This window comes from Bombina bombina, chromosome 3 (genome assembly GCF_027579735.1).
Source record: "Bombina bombina isolate aBomBom1 chromosome 3, aBomBom1.pri, whole genome shotgun sequence".
In the NCBI taxonomy this organism is placed as follows: Eukaryota; Metazoa; Chordata; class Amphibia; order Anura; family Bombinatoridae; genus Bombina; species Bombina bombina.
The window spans coordinates 103,427,856-103,449,416 of record NC_069501.1 but is presented as its reverse complement, the minus strand read 5'-3'; the positions used below and the strand labels follow the sequence as shown (position 1 = coordinate 103,449,416).

General features: G+C 38.2%; 1 protein-coding gene across 1 annotated transcript in view; it reads left to right on the top strand.

Moving 5' to 3' along the window:
* Window positions 1-21,561, top strand: part of DOP1B (DOP1 leucine zipper like protein B) — a 593,629-nt gene that overhangs the window by 507,408 nt on the left and 64,660 nt on the right. The window contains exons 30-35 of the mRNA XM_053705165.1: window positions 2,483-2,544; window positions 4,297-4,425; window positions 5,232-5,368; window positions 5,667-5,722; window positions 12,526-12,684; window positions 14,311-14,440. Of these exons, the coding sequence (XP_053561140.1) occupies window positions 2,483-2,544; window positions 4,297-4,425; window positions 5,232-5,368; window positions 5,667-5,722; window positions 12,526-12,684; window positions 14,311-14,440 (673 nt within the window). The remainder of the gene's footprint in view (window positions 1-2,482; window positions 2,545-4,296; window positions 4,426-5,231; window positions 5,369-5,666; window positions 5,723-12,525; window positions 12,685-14,310; window positions 14,441-21,561) is intronic.

The following is a 21,561-nucleotide window of genomic DNA, read 5'->3' as shown; positions in this document are numbered from 1 at the left end:
ATAAAATATTTATACCTCATGATTTAGATGCTAAAGGGTTAATTATCTTTAGCTTGTGTGCTAAAAACATGTTTTTTTTTCAGAAGAAATTTGTTGCTGTGTTTTACCTTAGGTAAGCTAGATCCCTCATAAATAGTTTGTATGATCCACAAGAGAAAACGTTTTATTTCCTATGGTCAGTTTATTGCCACAACTTTTCAGCACTAATGATGGAACACAGGCACTAACCTGAGGTCATTGAAAGGACAACCAGCTTTCCAAATAAATATACTTTTATAAGTCATAATGCCTCAGAACCATAAAGAATGCAAAATATATGCTGTTTGGTATCAAAATACTCCTCACAACATCACTAAGGGATTGCCTATCTGTGTATGTGATTATAGATATACGTAACATAATTTATAAGATGTTATATAATTTCAGCCAAAGATTCTGAGCTTTATGACGTCGTAAAAAGAGAGGGGTGAATATTTTCCTAGCCCCTCTAGAAATAGGTTTAGTCAAGCAATTTGATATCAAAGAAACTTTGTTTCTAACAATACAAGTTGTTTGTTCTACATGGGAGGAGGCTGTTACAGTGTGAGTGGCCATCTTTTCTTGCCAATCTCCCTGGCGCAGACATCTATGCTAGTAAAGTATTAGGTTCTGTTATTTCTCCTTTTTATTTTAAAAACTGTTTGCTTGTGTATATTTATATTTGTTATCTTTTTATTAATTATGCACTGTGCCCCATTTTTTGCATAATAAATAATTCCTTTATTAAGTTTTTGCATTTGTCTAATATTTGAACCATGTTAATAAAAGAGACTGGTAGTATTAATGCTGTGTTTTTAGATTATTATTATTATTATTATTATTATTATTTTTGTTGCTAAATTGTATTCTGGGATTTCATTTGTTAGTCTGGATTTTCCTTAAAATTTCCCATGTAATAAATCTTAAGTGGTGGTAGATTAGAGATAGTTTAGTGTGGGTGGCAGTAAAGGGGAGTTTTAACATGTTTTCTAAGTCTAGGACAGATTAGGGAGTGTTTTTAACCCTTGCACCCACTGAACTAAGTCACAGGCTTGCCTGGAGTGGCTAGACTGTGACAGATTGGTTAAAGTGGAAAGTTTTTGTTAACCCTTTCTGTGCCAAACAAGTGAATGGTGCAGGTTTGGTTAACCCTGGTCGTCACAATTTCGTTTTGACATTTTTGTCTGCATTTAATAACTTGTGAGTTCTTCCTTCAAATATCCATGTTATTTTTTTTTTTTTTTTTTATTAAAAAGCACCTTCAAGTTAAATTAATGGCTAGGAAATAAACTGTTTGAAATGCATTGTAATATAATGTAGAGTTCACAAAGACATAAACGTAAAGGGATATGAAACCCAAAAAAATTATTTCATTATTCAGATAAGCATACAATTTTTAAACAACTTTCCAATTTACTTCTATTATCTATTTGCTTTGTTCTGTTGGTATATTTTGTTGAAAAGCATACCTAGGTATGCTCAAGAGCAGCAATGCACTACTAGGAACAAGACACTGATTGGTGGCTGCACATATGTGCCTCTTGTCATTGGCTTACTGGATGTGTTCATCTAGTTATAGTGTATTACTGCTTCTTTAACAAAGGATACTGTTAGGAATTATTGTTAGCGTGACCTGCGCCATCTTGTTCTTGGCTGCCATTTTAGTCTTTGGCATCCATCTTGTCTCACTAACCTTTATTTTAGTGGTTTATTATGTAGTGAGAAATATGCTGATGTTAGGGAGACTTGCGTAGCTAGAATAGCCCTGAGAATGACCCTGACGATGTGCTTGGATGCACTGTTATCTTTACAAGATGTCAAACGGCCTTGATTTGTGCTGGGCTATGAGGCTCAGATTTACTGTTATCTGAAGTTAGGTATTTCTGTAGAAATGACTCCCTAACACTCCTTTTCTTTTGATTATATTTTAAATGAGCTTCTTTGTTCTTGCAGAAATACTATGTAAGATGATGTAGTTATGAATAAGTCACTTGTTAACCCTATATGCCGTAACTGTTGTCTATAAGACGTGCCTTTCAACTTGCAATAAACAGAATAGCTTTTGGAATCATTGCTGCGTGGTCTGAAATCTATTCTCCGGATATCCTGATCAAATAATCTATTCATTTCCAGTTGGTACAGTGTGCCCGATGCCCAGTCCTGAACTGACACTCCCCCCCTGAAAACAACACCTAACAGATACCAAGAAAATTAAACACATTTGATAATGGGAGTGAACTGGAAAGTTGTTTAAAATTGTATGCTCTGTCTGAATCATGAAAGAAAAAGTTTGTGTTTCATGTCCCTTATAACTCAAATACACTCACTCTCTCATACATCTGGCTCTCTCTAGTATGTAATTAAGTGTATATTTGTATTTACCCTAATTACACATATACACAAGTAATGCATCTACACACACACTTATGCTCCCCTATTTATGCTTTTTTATGTTTTCCTATAGCTGGAAATCTATTATTGACCATCTCTTGACCCATGAAAAAACAATGTTTAAGGATTTGATGAGTAAGTACTCTGAGCTACACCACTAACATGTGTAGCATGCACATTCTGTTGTGTGGTCTCACTTTTGTGCAGTGTGTGCATGCGTATCAATAACTGTATTTCATCTATGATGAGACAAATATTTTCGTTTTAATTCTTTCTTATCTGGTTTGTTAACTTATGGGCAGTATGGATTGAATGAATGTGAAATTTATATATTTTTGCATGAATCTAATTCAAGTTAAATGCAAGAAATATTTTTCGTAACAAATAAGCATTGCCTGGAATTATTGAAGAAACCTCAGAATGCAACTTGCAAAAGTTCACAACTTCTCCAGGTCTAGTTGTCTCACATTTAAAAATCCTTTTATTGCTACTTTTCAAAAACCTAATACAAGTATATTTTATTAAAGTACAATTAATTCTATGAAAACTGAATTTAAATTAAATTTACTTCATCAAAGGATGCCAAGAAAATTTAAATAAAAAAGTGATACTAAAAGTAAATTGGAAACTTTTATTTTTAAATTGTACGCTCTGAGGCATGAAAGACCCTTTAATCAAACTAAAACATAGAACGTACACTATTTATTTAGACTTTTTTTCCCTGTAATTTGCAAATTGTAATGTTTCTCCCCCCCTATTCTAGCTATCTGAAATGTATCCTATATGCTTAAAATGAAAGTAAATCCTAGCGTTGTACAAACTCTAGGATTTACTATTGAAACAAATAAAGGGCACTTTCATTCATAAAGTATAAGATACTTCAGGTAGAAAGCTCCTTTATTTGATTCAATCGATTGCTGTTCTTAGCTGCTCCGGCAGCCCACGGCTAAAATATTTTTTGGCTAAGAGGTGACGTTTTCACCTCTTAGCCAATAGCCGTGCGGTAAATACAGCTTGGTGCCCATGGGAGCCAGATTTACCGCACAGCTATTGGCTATGAGGTGAAAACGTCACCTCATAGCCATAATTTTGTTTTAGCTGTGGGCTGCTGTAGGCGCTAAGAGCGGCGATCGATTGAATCAAATAAAGGAGCTTTCTACATGAAGTATCTTATACTTTATGAATGAAAGTGCCCTTTATTTGTTTCAATAGTAAATCCTAGCGTTTGTAAAACGCTAGGATTTACTTTCACATTAAGTAGCCAGTGGTGCTGGGATGCTATGCATGATTACTGTAGCGCCCCCAAACCTCAAAAGTGCAAACTGGCCAGAAATTGCAAGGTGGTGAGCAAAATAGATAGGTAAAGGAGGAAGAAGGGGGTTAGTGTAAAAAATAAACTGTGCAAGATGATACCCCCACACCATCAGCCTAAGCACCTCAATTTAGCTTTGGGGTCAAATTCTTTATAATTTAATTTTAAGATCGAGAACCAATCCTGAGTATACCTAACCATGCTACATTATACACAGTGATTGCTTATATCATTACAAGAGTTTTGGCCTCTGATATTCTCAGCAAAGGAGACATGAAAATCGTTTTATCACATATATATATATATATATATATATATATACACACACACACACATAGACTAATGTTCTTTTAGCATGCATGCCAAAGAACCAACAATCATTTGCCTTTGCCGTTTTTATTGCATTACAAAGAAAGAAAGTCTTTTTGTTTTAATTTGAAGCCTTTGTTTAATTGAACACAGTTTGGGAACTATTGGGTTACACATTAATACAGATAAATGATAATAATAATAATATGACTGAGAGCTGCCTTCCCCTACATGTATTTACACATTTCTTATTCACACTGTAACAGCATTGCAGAGCAGCTCATTAAAGCTTTACCCAAGCAATGAGCAGAAAGGAATGCTACTGAAGCGCCAGGCATTTGCAGTGTTTAGCGGTGAAGTTGACCAGTACCATCTATACCTGCCGCTCATACAAGGTAACTAATTCCACACTAATTGTATATTAAAGTGTTTTTTACTAAGTTTATATCTTCACGGTTCTTAGATACTATGGTAATTTTACAGCCTGGGATATGATAATATATTTATAATTATGCTATGCGGGTAGACGGACCAGCATCAAAGGTAGTAATATATTGTTGCTTATTTTTTAATAGTATTGTGCCCCAAAGTATCAGATGTAGACTGAAGTATACAGTTCTGCTTTCTCCTGTTTGTGTAATGGGTATTTTCATATGCAGGGAGGGGGAGTGTCTGCTTTCCTTGCTTTCCCTGCCCATTTCAGTGGGTGTCTCATCCTAACCTCATCAACAATGCTAAACTGGGAGCTTCTAAGTAAGTTTTTAAAAGGTTTTGTACTGGATTTTTAGATTAGTATCTGTGCATATTCTTCTTTAAAGTAGTATATATTACATGCAGTTATATGAAAACTGGAGTGCACTGTCCCTTTAAGTTCAAAGGGGTGACTATCAATGTGGTGTTACAATGTTACATCCTTCCTTATTGGTTTATTTTTTTTTTGGGGGGGGCAGCATAAAACAAGGCAGCAAGCTAACTGGTGGTCTGCATATGCACTATTATTCAGGTTATGCACAGATCTTTAAACCATCTAGACTTGTATGCATCAACAAAATACTTAAAACCCAGGACCATGTGATGTGTGTCCAGATTGTGGTTGTTAAGTTCTTCCTTGTCTGTCTGGGATATGATGGCTTGCTTCTGCCAGTCTGATGTTTAATAGCAAATATAGTTGGTTGTGGTACAAATCCTTTTTCTTTTTCAGAGCGCCTGACTGACAACATTCGTTGTGGACAGACTCCTGTAATGGCAGCTCAGATGTTTCTGTTCTTCCGAGTTCTACTGCTTAGAATTTCACCGCTACACCTGACCTCATTATGGCCAATCATGGTGACTGAGCTGGTAAGAAAATAAAGCAAAACTTCAATTCAAGAATTTTATATTTGTCTTTGCTTGAAATGTGTATTTTGTAAGCTCTTGACAGTTGTGTGTAACGTATGACCTGTCTATGTGTTTAGCATCTCAGACTACAATATTCAGGAACTGTTATACAGGGATAACTGTTTTGCCCTTTATATATGAAGTCCTGTGTCTTTTCCTTACAGAAGGTACTGAATCTTTAAGAAAGATGTACTGTGTATATATTCATTTTAGTATTATTTGCTCTAACAATATATTTCATTCTTTTTCACTTTCACAGATCCACGCATTTGTTCAACTTCAAGACGATTTAGTAGCAGAGGAAACACCATCAAAGTACGGCTTTTGTTTTTGCACATGCAGCTTCTTTATAAATATTTAATTTATTTTTTAATATAGTTTATTGAGGTTATTAGAAAAAAGAAAAAAACAAACACAGAAATTAGCCTTAGTACAAATAGTAGCATTAATACAATGTGTATATCAATACAAGGGCCAGATTACAAGTGGCACGCTATTTACCACAAACACTGCTGGAGGTAAACTTTTAAAGTGGACAGGTTAGCGTACGTATTACTTGTTGAAAGTAAAGTGTTTTGCGCTCAAACAAAACCCAATGCTCTCATAAGAACCTCTTATTAGAGCACTAATTGGCTAAAATGCATGTCTGTCAAAAGAACTGAAATAAGGGTTCAGTCTGCAGAGGCTTATATACAAGGTAATCACAGAGGCAAAAAATATATTAATATAACCGTTTTGGTTTTGCAACACTGGGGAATGGGTAATAAAAGGATTATCAATCTTTTTAAACAATAAAAATTCTGGAGTAGGACTGTCCCTTTAAGTACATCAACTGACAACCTCATCCTGAAAGATGGTTTTCTTTCTAATGACACGGTGAGTCCACGGATCGTCATCAATTACTGTTGAGAATATCACTCCTGGCCAGCAGGAGGAGGCAAAGAGCACCACAGCAAAGCTGTTAAATATCACTCCCCTACCCACAATCCCCAAGTCATTCTCTTTGCCTGTAGTGCAAGGAGGAGGTGAAGTTTAGGTGTCTGATGAGAAGTTTTCTTCAATCAAGATTTTATTATTTTTTTAGCAGAGTAAGCTTACTCTGTTCTTTTCTGGGGTCTAGCCTAGTCCACATCAGTCTCTTCAGTAGGGCAGTGGTGGCTTTTGAGAACTTGTGAGGTACAATCCTTACTGCGTTTTCTCAAGAATCTGCTGCCATAACTAGAAAACCTGAGTAGGTTTACTCAGTTTTTCTCTCTTCATGGGTCCATGTGAGGTGCTGCACCCTCTCAAACCAGGTGAGCTGTCCTGCTGCTGGACAGCACTTTCAGGTAACTGCCATTTTAATTTTCTTTTGCAAGGAGATTACTAGCACTTGTTACAGCTAAAAGCTGTCTTATGTAATATGGGACTTTTATTAAACCTTCATGTTTGGGGTTTCTTTTAGGCAGTTTGGGCATTGAGACTGCGAGGCGATTTATGGTGGCTCAGTGTGTTATAGTAGTTTTTATACTTTAACTTTTGGTCATGGAGATTACTGTTGTAAGCCGTTTTTTCGGCAGTTAGGGCTCTGTAACTGCTCTGTATTTGAAAATGAGCTGCAGGACAGGTAGGCACCTCAGTGTGGTGTATAGGTAGCCTGAAGTCTATTTGGTTTGTTGCGCTAACACACATTTCTATTTAAAGACACAGTACACTTTTTTATTTTCAAATAAAGAATTTTTACACTTTATCCTTATTTATTACATAAGATGGATCAAGAGGCTTTTCAAACCATTATCCCAGGCGAAGTTGCTGCTTGTCAGTTATGTTTTGATGCTTAGGTGGAACCCCCAGTTCCTTTTTGTTCCTCATGCATTGAGAGATCTTTAAGTTATAGAGAGAAAATATTTGACCATGAGCCACCATTCCCAGGCAAATGCTGTTCAGGTGTCTCCTGTTGCATATATGCCACAGCTTTCTCCTCAAGCGTCCCAACTTTTTCAGTCTCCACATACAGTGCCCTGTGTTTCCTCTTGCAATCCTGTAGGATTTTCTCTACAAGACATTGCTTCCCAGGTATCCCTTGTATCTGAGGCCTTGTCAGCTTTCCTCATGTTGCAGGGAACGCTTTAAGGAAATTTAAGGAAACAGTAAGGTTTCTGATCAAGCTATGGCTATCCAGAGTGTCCCTTGCCATAAGCCTGAGGAAGAAGACATGTCGGTAGCATCTGAGGGAGAAATCCCAGACAGTGTAGTTCCTTCTTCTGATGCTGAAGTGGTACCCTTCAGATTTAAGCTAGAACACCTTTGCTTATTACTTAAGGAGGTTTTGGCTACTTTGGACGACTCCAACACAACTATCGTAGTCAATCCTAAAAATCTAGTAAATTTAACAAATACTTTGAAGTTCCCTCCGCGGTGGAGGTTTTTCTGGTTCCTGACCGTGCTGCGGAGATTATTGCTCAAGAATGGGAAAGACCTGGTATTCCCTTTTCTCCATCTCCTATTGCTAAGAAGATGTTTCCTATAGCGGATTCTATTAAGGAGTCGTGGCAGACGGTTCCTTAGGTAGAAGGAGCGATCTCCACTTTGGCCAAGAGGACTACTATTCTCATAGAGGATAGTTGTTCTTTTAAGGATCCAATGGATAAAAAATTGGAGGCTTTACTTAAAAAGATGTATGTTCACCAGAGTCTACAATGGCAACCTGCGGTGTGTATCTCCACTGTTACCTGTGTTGCGGCTTACTGGTTTGATGTGTTGTCTGAATCTCTTCAGACAGATACCCCTCTTGATGAGATCCAGGACAGGATTAAGGCTCTCAAGTTAGCCAATAACTTCATTACAGATGCTTCCTTACAGGTTATTAAACTGGAAGCCAAAAGTTTTGGTTTTGCGGTCCTAGCCCGAAGGGACTTTTGGTTGAAGTCCTGGTCTGCAGATGTTTCATCTAAATCTAAGCTCATGGCTGTTCCTTACAAGGGTAAGACCTTGTTTGGACCTGGTTTGGCAGAAATTATCTCAGCTATTACTGGAGGGAAGGGTTCTTTTCTTCCTCAAGATAAAAAGAATAAGCAGAAGGGATGTCAGAGTAATTTTCATTCCTTTCATAACTTTAAAGGCAAGTCTTCCTCCCCTTCCTTCCAAGCAAGATCAAGCCAAGCCTTCCTGGAAGCCCAACCAGTCCTGGAATAAGGGAAAGCAATCTAAAAAGCCTTCAGCTGATTCCAAGTCTGCATGAAAGGTTGGCCCCTGATCCGGGAGCGGACTCTTTTTTTTTTTTTCCCCAGGCTTGGATAAAAGATGTCCCTGATCCCTGGGCGGTGGACATTGTCTCCCAGGGATCCAAAATAGACTTCAAATCTTTTCCTCCCAGAGGCAGGTTTCTCCTTTCCAGATTATCTGTAGACCAGATAAAAAGAGAGATGTTCTTACATTGTGTCAAGGACCTTGCCGCCCTGGGGGTAATAGTTCCAATTCTCTTTCAGGAAAGGGGTCTGGGATTTTACTTGAATCTGTTCGTAGTTCCCAAAAAGGAGGGAACTTTTTGACCAATCCTAGATCTAAAATGTTACGCTTGTTGCATAATCTGGATGTTGTGCGAGCGCTAAAATTTTATTTGCAGGCAACTAAGGACTTTTGTCAGTCTTCTGCATTGTTTGTTTGCTTTTCTGGGAAACGCAAGTGTCAGAAAGCTACGGCTACTTCACTTTCCCTTTGACTGAAGAGTTATTCACTTGGCATATGAGACTGCTGGATAGCAACCTCCTGAGAAAATCACAGCTCATTCTACAAGGGCTGTTTTTTCTTCCTGGGCCTTCAAAAATTAAGCTTCTGTGGAACAGATTTGCAAGGCTGCAACTTGGTCATCTTTGCACACTGTTTCCAAATTCTATAAATTCGATACTGTTGCCTCGGCTGAGACTTCTTTTGGGAGAAAGGTTCTTCAAGCAGTGGTGCCTTCTGTTTAGGTTCCTGTCTTGTCCCTCCCTTATCATCTGTGTCCTCTGGCTTGGGTATTGGTTCCCAACAGTAATTGATGATGATCCGTGGACTCACCGTGTCATTAGAAAGAAAACGAAACGTATGCTTACCTGATAAATGTATTTCTTTCTTGGCACGGTGAGTCCACGGCCCGCCCTGTATTCAGACAGTTTCTTTTTATTTAAACCTCAGGCACATCTGCACCTTGTGTTACTTCCTTTCTCTCCCTTTGGTCGAATGACTGGGGGATTGTGGGTAGGGGAGTGATATTTAACAGCTTTGCTGTGGTGCTCTTTGCCTCCTCCTGCTGGCCAGGAGTGATATTCCAAACAGTAATTGATGATTATCCAGTAACAGATCAATAACTTAAAAAAATGTTAAGAGATCCCCTTTTGGATCCAACCAGAGGGAATGCAAACGTTCAAAAGAGGGAAGGAGTCTATCAGTTTTTTACCCCGTAGGGAAAAATGATCAGGGTACACAAATATGTTAAGTGTCCCAGAAAGTTACCGAGAATGGAGGCTGCGCTACATGCTTTCCCTCTAGATCCAAACAATATTCTGGTGCAAGTTCCTTGCACTAGAGTTGAGCTTGCAGTGAGAACAATCTGACCCTCTAGTGAGGAGCTGTTATCTAGTGTATCACACTTTCGGTATAACTGCTGTGTTGTCGAGTCCAGTGTTGGGTACGTGTATTTGGAAGCCAAAGCACAGTCAGCACGATCCGTGTGTAGAACACCAGTCACCAGCTCATAGAAAAATAGATGAAGTTGCACTCCAGGTTTATGCAAAAAAGTAAAGAACTTTATTCAAGCTAAAACATACAGCAACGTTTCATGGCCCCTTTGTCAAGCTGATACAAAATTGGCTCATACATTTTAAACCCAAACCCATAAAACTGAGAACAATCATGTGCAAGTAAGGGTGTGCTGGCTTATACAAACATATGAGTGTATTTTATTTAACTCTTTCTCTACCCCTTATTTTGCACAAAGATTTCAACCCTGATCAAAAACAATACCTCCTAGAGGAAACCATTTCATAAAGAGGCAGGAAAGGTATGGGACCAATTATTTGTCAACTAGTAGTCATACATGGTCACCAGCTCATTAAAGACCAGCTCTGTGAAGTTGGTGGTATGTAGGACTAGAACTATGTAATAAAACGTGTGGTCCCTTTCATGTTGCTGTATCATCTACCTGTGAATTAGTTGATTTGAGAGATCAGCCGTATATCAAATGCTTAGATTAAGAGTGAAACTGTACTATTCACTTCTTACCCGGATTCCTGGGGTGGTGGTGCCGAGGCCTTGCTCACTCGGGCCTCCAAAGTCCTTGGCGGTATGGCCTGGAGATTATTGAATTGCAGAAATGTTTATATGTCCTGATCTAGCCAAATGCCCACTATCTTTTTCAGCAAGAATTAAGACTGGATGACTTACAAATACTTAGATACATGGCGGAATGTAGGTTACACCATCAGAGCCTCCATTTTAGCGGCCATACTTTGCCATAGCCACCCCCCTGATTTAGGTGATTTATAATTGTATTATTTAAATTCACATTGTGATTTTGATAAATATAAAAACTTCAACTTCAATGTGCTGGCAAGATGCTTACATAGAAACAGAAAAGAGAAGGAACGCCAATTTAAGGGACAGAAAACATGATTATAATTTTTTTAGTAAATAAACATACTAGATAAATGTTATTTTATGAGTATATTCACCTTGTTTAACACAATTGCTTTTCAATAGCCCAATTTTCCACACCACTTGCCTTATGTGGATAAACTAATCTAAGCTTTATACTGGAATAGACCAGGCTTGGCACTATTATTTTGATAGCAAAACTTGTATTGTTTTGTAGTTTCATCTCTGATCACCTCTGCTAAGGTCAATTAGGGAGAGATGTTTAGCAGGGTTAGGTTTGATAATTCTACAACGCACAAATACAATTCTCAGAACTGGAAGACTTGCGGTTTTCATAGTTAAATTACAGAAAAATAGGCTAAAATAAGTGTTGAAAACTATAGTTTTACTAAGTATAATTAAAAAAAATGATATTACAATCTCAAAGGCTTTCATGTCCCTTATAAGTTTGTCCATATTTCAAGCTTAATTGATTGTTAGTCTTATTTATATCCCGGACATTATTCAATTCCTTTTTTTTTTTTTCCTTACCACCTCTGTTGGAAAGCTTCCTTGTGAAAGTAATGAGCTCTATTGAATCTTACAACTACTAAAACTTGACAGTAAGCAATCTGCCTGAGTCTCCCGTGATAAACCCAAACAGTGTTCGGACATTTTTGGATGTGCAATGATCACACTTTGTGTATTATTATCAGTCCTATTTGAAATTAGTTCTTGTACTTAGACTTTTTAATAAATAAATTGATAAAATAAAAACAGGTCTATCATGGACAGAGAGACATATATTCTGATATCAAACAAAAAAAAAACAATAAATGGCTAGTTTCCATTGTGTCATAAATAGTTTTGTTTAAGGTCACAAAACAAAAAACTGCTGTCGGAAGCTATTACGCTTATCGACAGTTTCCGATGGCTCGCTTTAAATTTACCGGCAGTCGAAAAAATTATGTGTCCCATAGAAAATATTAGAAGTCAAAAAGCGCAAAATTACACCCAGTTTCCACCTAGGAGCATCCTTTTTTAGACCAGTTGTGGTTTTCACTGGGGAAAACTTTCCTAAAGTATATCAATCTGATCCCGCTGAGTACGGTCAGTCCATCTCCAATATACCAGGCAATTTTCCTCTGAACAAGGAACATGACAATCAGACGATCAATTCGGCCTTCTGTGGGCCTTGTCAGTGAGGTACAGCCATATTCCTCTAAGCACACTGGGCAAGGAATCCACGTTTGGTTTAACCCATCACCCTCAGGGAGACCTCCCCAAGGTCATAATACAAATTCATACAAAGAGAGAGGGGCTCTACCAGGAACGAAAAACAGCTCAGTAGCTTTTTTTAATGGCAAGCTACCACCTATTTATATCCACTGTAGACCCACCCAGTCCTCATTTACTCTCTTGTACCTAAAAAAAAAAAAAATTCTAACCCTCAAATTTGACTTATCTAAAGCATTGTTATTAGTCTGTAATATAGTAATACTGCTTTACATATGAATATTTTACAGGAATGCCAAAGTGAATAAACATAAATCTGCAGCAAGTGACAGTAATGGGCCGGTATATTGTGACATACAACCAGGCTCTCTTCACCTGTATTTATCGGCCAGCAAGTTCTTGGATACAGCACTTTCTTTTCCCCCTGACAAAATGCCTTTATTTCAGATGTAAGTAATTTACTAATATGGATTATGTTAAGATTATGCTTAATATACACAGATTAAAGGACCATTAAACTTGGCATTTCAACAACACATAAAATGTTTCTTTATTGCAGGTGCAACAATATTACAATATACATTCATTATTTATTTTGCTGCCTTTTGCTGTAAAATGCATCTAAAAATTTAGCTTGTTTTACTTTCTACCAGGGATGTTTGGGTTGATATTTTTAGGCAATTTATGTAAGCTTTTGTTTACTTTACCTTCCCACCTAAGATTCTCAGAAGTAACATGTTTATAAAGGGTGGATTGTCAGTTTTACATCAGCAATCATGATAGGAGCAGCATTCTTTGCAGTAGTAACTACGTTGAATCAGTGCTTAAAGTGAATGTAAACTTGCATGAATTAGTGCCCTTTTTTTAAAATACTATTAAAAACAGGGGCACTTTCATTCATGAAAGTTTACATTGCATCATATTTTTACTAATACTTTTCTCTTCAGCGACGCACGATCGGCGTTCCTCGCCCGCAGCTCCTCTGTACTTACGTCACCAATGACGAAACCGGCTTCCTCCAATAATGGCTTCTCCCCCCCCCCCCCCCCCATAGCGTCCATCTCATGAGACCAGGCCGTGATTGGAAGAAGCCGGTTTCGTCATTGCTGTGTAAGTACAGCATGAGAAGCAGGCAGGGGATCGCAGATCCTGCGTTGCTGAAGACAAAGTTAAGTATTTGTAAAAATACGCTGCAATGTAAACTTTCGTGACTGAAAGTGCCCCTGTTTTTAATAGTAGTTTTAAAAACCGGGCACTAATTCATGAAAGTTTACAGTCACTTTAACCACCTTAAGGGAAGAGATAAGGGCAGGCGTCCCCAGTCTCTCTCAACTGCACATGTGAAAACAGAGTTTTTGCTATATCTGAATATTAGTTTGTGATTGGTTAGCAAGGATTCTTTTGTTCTGGGGACAGGGAAATTAGTGAAATGAACAAACATAAAACAATATACTCGTTTGACAAAATAAAGCTGCATTTTTTTAATTGTGAAATTATTCTCAGATATGAAGATTCAAAATCATGTAGTTTACAATTTGTGTTTAATGGTCCTTTAATGCTTCAATCAAAACCATGTATTTGTGCATAAACATATTTTTTCTGTCACGCGCAGAGCTCATTTCATTTGAGGATGTATATAGAGGAAGATTTATTGCTGTATTTGCTGTGGATGCTTGGAATTAGTTTTTAGAATGTTTATAAAGAAAATAAGATAATTTTCGCATTGCACTTTTGCTTGCCTACACTTGCAGAGGGGATAAACACAGTTTAAACCAGTTACAGAGCAGCAATAAACTGTAGATCCTGAACTAACATGGCAGATGATTGGTGGATACACACTTATGCTGCCCTTGACTGGCTAAGAAGCAATGCTTAGCTCTGGAACAGTAGTGTATTGTTGGTTTGCAGCTGGCTTTAAATATGTGTTTAATACCTTTTGCATTCAAGCATTTTCTTATTGCATTATATGTCCAGTAATGTAAGGGATCACATGCTAAACTGTTTTTTTTGTTGTTTATTTTTTAAACTGTTCTGATTTTATACTTTTCTGTATTTTATATTCATTTTAACCTCAGGTACAGATGGGCCTTTGTTCCTGAAGTAGATACCGATTCGTGTAGCATTCCCTCTGATGGCGTAGAAAACCATCCTCAGTGCAAACCTCATGTTGTGCGAATAGTGGAATTACTGAAGTTTAGGTTTGGGGTAAGTAATCTCAAATTAAACCAAATTTGATTCTTTCTTTTGTTTAACGTCTAGAGCTTGGTCAGTAAAGGTCATATTTCTTTCATGTAATTGGCAAGAGTCCATGAGCTAGTGACGTATAGGATATACATTCCTACCAGGAGGGGGCAAAGTTTCCCAAACCTAAAAATGCCTATAAATACACCTCCCACAACTCAGTTTTTACAAACTTTGCCTCCTATGGAGGTGGTGAAGTAAGTTTGTGCTTAGTTTCTTTTTAATGACACAATGAGTCCACGGATCATCTTAATTACTAATGAGATATTCACCTCCTGGTCAGCAGGAGGCGGCAAAGAGCACCACAGCAAAGCTGTTAAATATCACCTCCCTTCACTCCCAACCCAGTCATTCTCTTGCCTACGTTAGTGATAGGAAGTGCTAAAGTGAGGTGTTAGTTATGATTCTTCAATCAAGAGTTTATTATTTTGAAAGTGGTACAAGATTGTGCTGCTTTGTCCTAGGGTGTAGCCGTAATCCATATCAGTCTCTTCAGTAGAGCAGTGGTGGCTTTAGAGCAATGGGAACTAGTGGGACATAATTCTCACTGCGCTTTCCATGTATTTCATGCTGCCCTAACTCCTATAGCCTGAGGTAAATTTACTCAGCCTTTTTTTCTCCACAGGTCGATGTGAGGGAAAGGACCTTTCAAGCCTGTGAGCTGCCTTGCTGTCAGGCAGATGTAAGGTAAAAGATGCTTATTTATTTCTGGGGCCAAGAAAATAAAAAAACACTCTCAGAGAAAAAGTGAGCACATTAACAAGAACATACAGGGTTCATAAACGTTGGGGCACTTTATGTTGATGGGACACTATAAACTCTCCTAGGCTGGAGAGGACTTTTGACAGCCATAGCTAAAGGGAAATGGGGCTGGGAGTGAAGCGTTTTAACTTGCTCTGGTGGTTAGAATCTCCCGACGGCTTTTATTAACAAAGATGTCGATCGGTAGATGTTTTTCTTATAGCAACGCCCACGATAGGGGGTCCTTGCTGAGTTGCACGCTACTTTTATTGCGCATCAGTCTGGGACATATTTTCAAGTATTCAGAGGACGACAGTGTTAGAGTTCGTCATGGCTTTACTAGAAACACATTGTTTTCGTTAGAGCAAGCGTTTCTAGAATTTAACGTTGTCAATATCCTCTCTGCTGAGTTCCGGATTGTTTCCTGCATCATAAGAGGAGGAACATTAACTCTGGTTTTAACAGTCAGGTAGGCACCTCAGCAAAGTTGCTGAGGTGTTGAGGTGTCTATATTGTTTTCAAATTGTGTTTTTTTGCTAATTGAAAAAATTTGGTAAAAAAGTTACCTGTTTAAATTTAAAGACACAGTAATGTTTTTTTATCATAAAAGTTTTTCTTAATATTTGAGGTATTTTATTTATTAATTTACTCATTGTGAATCAGTATGGACTAAGGGGCCTTGCAAGATGTCACTTGCTCCTTGTGTTTTGAGGCCAATGTGGAACCACCTATCCCTTTCCGTCCCTCATGTATTGAGAGGACTTTAAATTATAGGTAAAAGATTTTTTTTTGAGAAAAAAATTTCTAAAGCGGATGTTGTACAGGAGTCTAATGACGAGGTTCAATATATGCCGCAGCTTTCTCCCCAAGCCTCCCAAATTTTACCACCCTCACAAACAGTGCCCTGCGCTTCCTCTCTAGCTCCCGTCGGAGTTACTTTAAGGAACATCGCATCTCTCATGTCTTCTACAATTTCTGATGCGTTGTCTGCTTTTCCTGTGTTGCAGGGAAAGCGTAAGAGGAAAATCAGACATTCAGTAAGGGAGGTTTCTGACGCAGTTGTTGCTATTTCGGAGGTCCACTCCCAGAAGCCTGAAGGGGAGGATACCATAGTAGCATCTGAAGGTGAAATTTCAGATTCGGACAGTGTAATTCCTCTTGCTGATACTGAAGTGGTATCTTTCAGGTTTAAGCTAGAACACCTCCTTCTGTTACTTAAGGAGGTTTTAGCTACATTGGACGACAGCGACTCCACAGTAGTTGTTGTTCCTAAGAAATCCAGTAAGCTAAACAAATATTTCGAAGTTCCTTCCTCGACAGACGTGTTTCCGGTCCCTGACCGAGCTTCTGAGATCATTGCTAAGGAGTGGGAGAAACTGGGTATACCTTTTTCTCCATCTCCTATATTTAAAAAGATGTTTCCCATAGCCGACTCTATTAAGGAGGCTTGGCAAACAGTTTCCAAGGTGGAAGGAGCTGTTTCCACCTTAGCTAAGAGAACTACATTTCCCACAGAGGATAGTTGTGCTTTCAAAGATCCTATGGACAAGAAATTAAAGGATCTACTCAAAAAGATGTCTGTACACCAGGGCTTACAATGGCAGCCAGCTGTGTGCATTGCTTCCGTCACTAGTGCGGCGGCATATTGGTTTGATGCGTTGTCTGATGCTCTCAGGACAGAAACTTCTCTGGATGAAATCCAGGATAGGAAAAAGCTCTTAAACTGGTTAAGTCCTTTATTACGGATGCTTCCCTTCAAGTTATCAAACTGGGAGCAAAGATTTCGGGTTTCTCTATTCTAGCTCGCAGAGCCTTATGGTTAAAACCTTGGTCTGCGGATGTGTCCTCTAAGTCTAAGCTTCTAGAAATTCCTTACAAGGGGAAGACCTTGTTTGGACCTGGCTTGACGGAAATTATCTCTGATATCACGAGTGGTAAAGGTCATCTTCTCCCTCAGGATAAGAGAAACAAAAAGGATGACAGAGTAATTTTCGTTCCTTTCGAAATTTCAAGGGAAATTTTTCCTCTAACGCTTCCAAGCAGGAACAGTCTAAACCTGCATGGAGACCCAATCAGTTTTGGAATAAGAGAAAACAATCTAAAAAGCCTACAATTGAATCAAAGACAGCATGAAGGGCATGCCCCCGATCCGGGACCGGATCTTGTAGGGGGCAGACTTTCCTTCTTCGCTCAGGCTTGGGTTCGAGATGTTCAGGATCCCTGGGCAATATAAATAGTGTCCCAGGGATACAATTTAGAGTTCAAAAGTTTTCCTCCTAGAGGCAGGTTTCTACTTTCAAGATTATCTGCAGACCAGACAAAAAGAGAGGTGTTCTTACACTGTGTAGGAGACCTCTCTGACATGGGAATGATTGTTCCCGTTCCAATACAGGAACAGGGTCTGGGTTTTTATTCCAATCTGTTCATGGTTCCCAAAAAGAGGGAACCTTCAGACCAATTTTAGAGTCTAAACAACTTTCTCAGGGTACTGTCCTTCAAGATGGAAACTATTCGTTCCATTCTTCCTTTGATCCAAGAGGGTCAATTTATGACAACTGTGGATTTAAAGGACGTGTACCTGCATGTTCCCATTCACAGGGATCATCACAAGTTCCTAAGGTTTGCCTTTCTGAACAAACACTTCCAGTTTGTGGCTCTTCCTTTCGGTCTTGCCACAGCTCCCAGAATTTTCACAAAGGTTCTGGGTGTTATCCTTCCTGCAATCTCATGGGTGGAAGGTAAATTTGGAAAAGAGTTCCTTTGTCCCAAATACAAGGGTAACTTTCTTGGGAACCATAATAGATTCCCTATCAATGAAGATTTTTCTGACACGGGAAATCTTTTTAAGAGTTCTCTGTTATCGGTCGTATGGATTCATCTCCTACCTCCCTTTTCAGATCGACGATATACTCTTATATACCATTACCTCTGCTGATAATTTTCAGTACTGGTTTGGCTGTCTGCTATATGTGGATGGGTGTCTTTCGGTAAGTATGTATCATTGTTTAAGACACTCTCAGCTATGCTTTGGCGCTTTATGTATTAATATAAAGTTTTAAATATATGTATTTTACTTTGCCATGAGTCAGGTCTATGTATATTTCCCTTTGCAGTCTAAACAGTTTCAGTATAGGAATCATGTTTGGGAAGTTTATTTAAACTTTTTTTTCTTACCTGGGGTTTGTCTTTTTCTAATTTGACTTGTTTTTCAATTTTTTCACGGCAAATCTAGGCTCGCGAGGACGCAAAATACTGTTATTTATTGCGTCATTCTTGGCGCAAATTTTTTTTTGCCGCAAATTCCGTAATTTCCTGCGTCTTTGTTGACGTTTGTTGTTTTGGTGCGAAGTTGCGTTTGTTATGACGTGAGTTGCGTCATTTCCTGGTGTTGGTTTTGCACAAAAAAAAAGTAATTTCCTTTTGTGTAAAGCGTCATTCTTGGCGCAAATTTTTTTTGCCGCAAATTCCGTAATTTCCTGCGTCTTTGTTGACGCTTGTTGTTTTGGTGCGAAGTTGCGTTTGTTATGACGTGAGTTGCGTCATTTCCTGGTGTTGGTTTTGCACAAAAAAAAAGTAATTTCCTTTTGTGTAAAGCGTCATTCTTGGCGCAAATTTTTTTTGCCGCAAATTCCGTAATTTCCTGCGTCTTTGTTGACGCTTGTTGTTTTGGTGCGAAGTTGCGTTTGTTATGACGTGAGTTGCGTCATTTCCTGGTGTTGGTTTTGCACAAAAAAAAAGTAACTTCCTTTTGCGTAAAGCGTCATTCTTGGTGCCAAAATTTAGTTATTTTACCCCTCTATTGCTCGCTGTTTTCATGATTTTTGAAAGTTGTTATGCCTGCTTTTTTGTTTTAAAAAATACTATCTTTGTTTTTTTCTATCTACTGAAACTGTTACATTGTGGAAATTCAATGTGTGTTTTTTTTTCATTATTAAGCTGCTGTTATTTTCTTCAGCTCAATTATGTGGCATTTATTTATCATATTTTATGCTAATCATGTTTCTATATGTACAATGACATTTACTGTTTTTACTTTCTCAGTTCATGTACTTGATTTCATCTGCAAATATCATATGTTATTGCTTTTATCATAAAAGATTATGACTGCTATTATGCCTTTAAGTAAACTTACAAAGTCTTTTCAAAATTATTAAGATTTAATTAATTTTGTTCTGACCGACAGCATACTTAAGTTTATTCTACTAATGAAGGTTTCTTTGGCTCAAAGGATCCTGTATCAGACAGTTTTGTTAAAAATTCTCCTTATTTATCATTTGAAAATTTTTTGTTATTTGTTAAGGTAATTTCTCTTGTAAGGTGTATCCAGTCCACGGATCATCCATTACTTGTGGGATATTCTCATTCCCAACAGGAAGTTGCAAGAGGACACCCACAGCAGAGCTGTAATATAGCTCCTCCCCTAACTGTCATAGCCAGTCATTCTCTTGCAACTCTCAACAAGCAAGGACGTTGTAGGAGAGAGTGGTTAAATATAGCTAGTTTATTTTCTTCAATCAAAAGTTTGTTATTTTTAAATAGTACCGGAGTTGTGCTATTTTATCTCAGGCAGTAAATAGAAGAAGAATCTGCCTGAGGTTTCTATGATCTTAGCAGGTTGTAACTAAGATCCATTGCTATTCTCACATATGTCTGAGGGGATTACACAGATGAGGTAACTTCAGCGAGAGAATGGCGCGCAGTTTATTCTGCTATCAGGTATGTGCAGTTATAATTTTTTCTAGAGATGGAAAACACTAGAAAATGCTGCTGATACCGGATTAATGTAAGTTAAGCCTGAATACAGTGATTTAATAACGACTGGTATCATGCTTACTCTCAGGGGTAAATGATATTTACAATATAAAACGTTTGCTGGCATGTTTAATCGTTTTTATATATGCTTTGGTGATAAAACTTTATTGGGGCCTAGTTTTTTCCACATGGCTGGCTTAAATTTTGACTAGAAACAATTTCCACTGTTGTAGTATAAAAGTTACAGTTGGTGCAGTTAAAAATTACAAACTGTGACATCCAGCTTCCCTCAAAGGCCCTCTGAATGCTATAGGACATCTCTAAAGGGCCCAAAGGCTTTCCAAAGTCGTTTATTGGGGAAGGTAGGGCCACAGCTTGCTGTGGCAGTTGGTTGCGACTGTTAAAAAACGTCTATTTCTTTTTTTTTATCCGTTTTTTTGAACTAAGGGGTTAATCATCCATTTGCAAGTGGGTGCAATGCTCTGTTAGCCTATTATACACACTGTAAAAATTTCGTTTGATTTACTGCATTTTTTCACTGTTTTTCAAATTCTGACAAAATTTGTTTCTCTTAAAGGCACAGTACCGTTTTTTATATTTGCTTGTTAACTTGATTTAAAGTGTTTTCCAAGCTTGCTAGTCTCATTGCTATTCTGTATAAACATGTCTGACATAGAAGAAACTCCTTGTTTATTATGTTTAAAAGCCATGGTGGAACCCCCTCTTAGAATGTGTACCAAATGTACTGATTTGATTTTATGCAATAAAGATCATTTTCTGTCTTTAAAAAATTTATCACCAGAGGAATCTGACGAGGGGGAAGTTATGCCGAATAACTTTCCCCACGTGTCAGACCCTTTGACTCTCGCTTAAGGGACTCAGGCTCAAATGGCGCCAAGTACATCTAGGGCGCCCATAGCGTTTACTTTACAAGACATGGCGGCAGTCATGGATAATACACTGTCAGCGGTATTAGCCAGACTACCTGAACTTAGAGGTAAGCGAGATAGCTCTGGGGTGAGACAAAATGCAGAGCATACTGACGCTTTAAGAACCATGTCTGATACTGCCTCACAATATGCAGAAGCTGAGGAAAGAGAGCTTCAGTCAGTGGGTGATGTTAATGACTCAGGAAAGATACCTGATTCTAATATTTCTACATTTAAATTTAAGCTTGAACACCTCCGCGTGTTGCTTAGGGAGGTTTTAGCTGCTCTGAATGACTGTGATACCATTGCAGTGCCAGAGAAATTGTGTAGACTGGATAAATACTTTGCAGTGCCGGTGTGTACTGATGTTTTTCCAAATACCTAAAAGGTTTACAGAAATTATTAATAAGGAATGGGATAGACCAGGTGTGCCGTTCTCTTCCCCTCCTATTTTTAGAAAAATGTTTCCAATAGACGCCACCACATGGGACTTATGGCAGACAGTCGCTAAGGTGGAGGGAGACGTTTCTACTCTAGTAAAGCGTACTACTATCCCTGTCAAGGACAGTTGTGTTTTTTTTTAGCTCCAATGGATAAAAAATTAGAGGTTACCTTAAGAAAATATTTATTCAACAAGGTTTTATCCTACAGCCCCTTGCATGC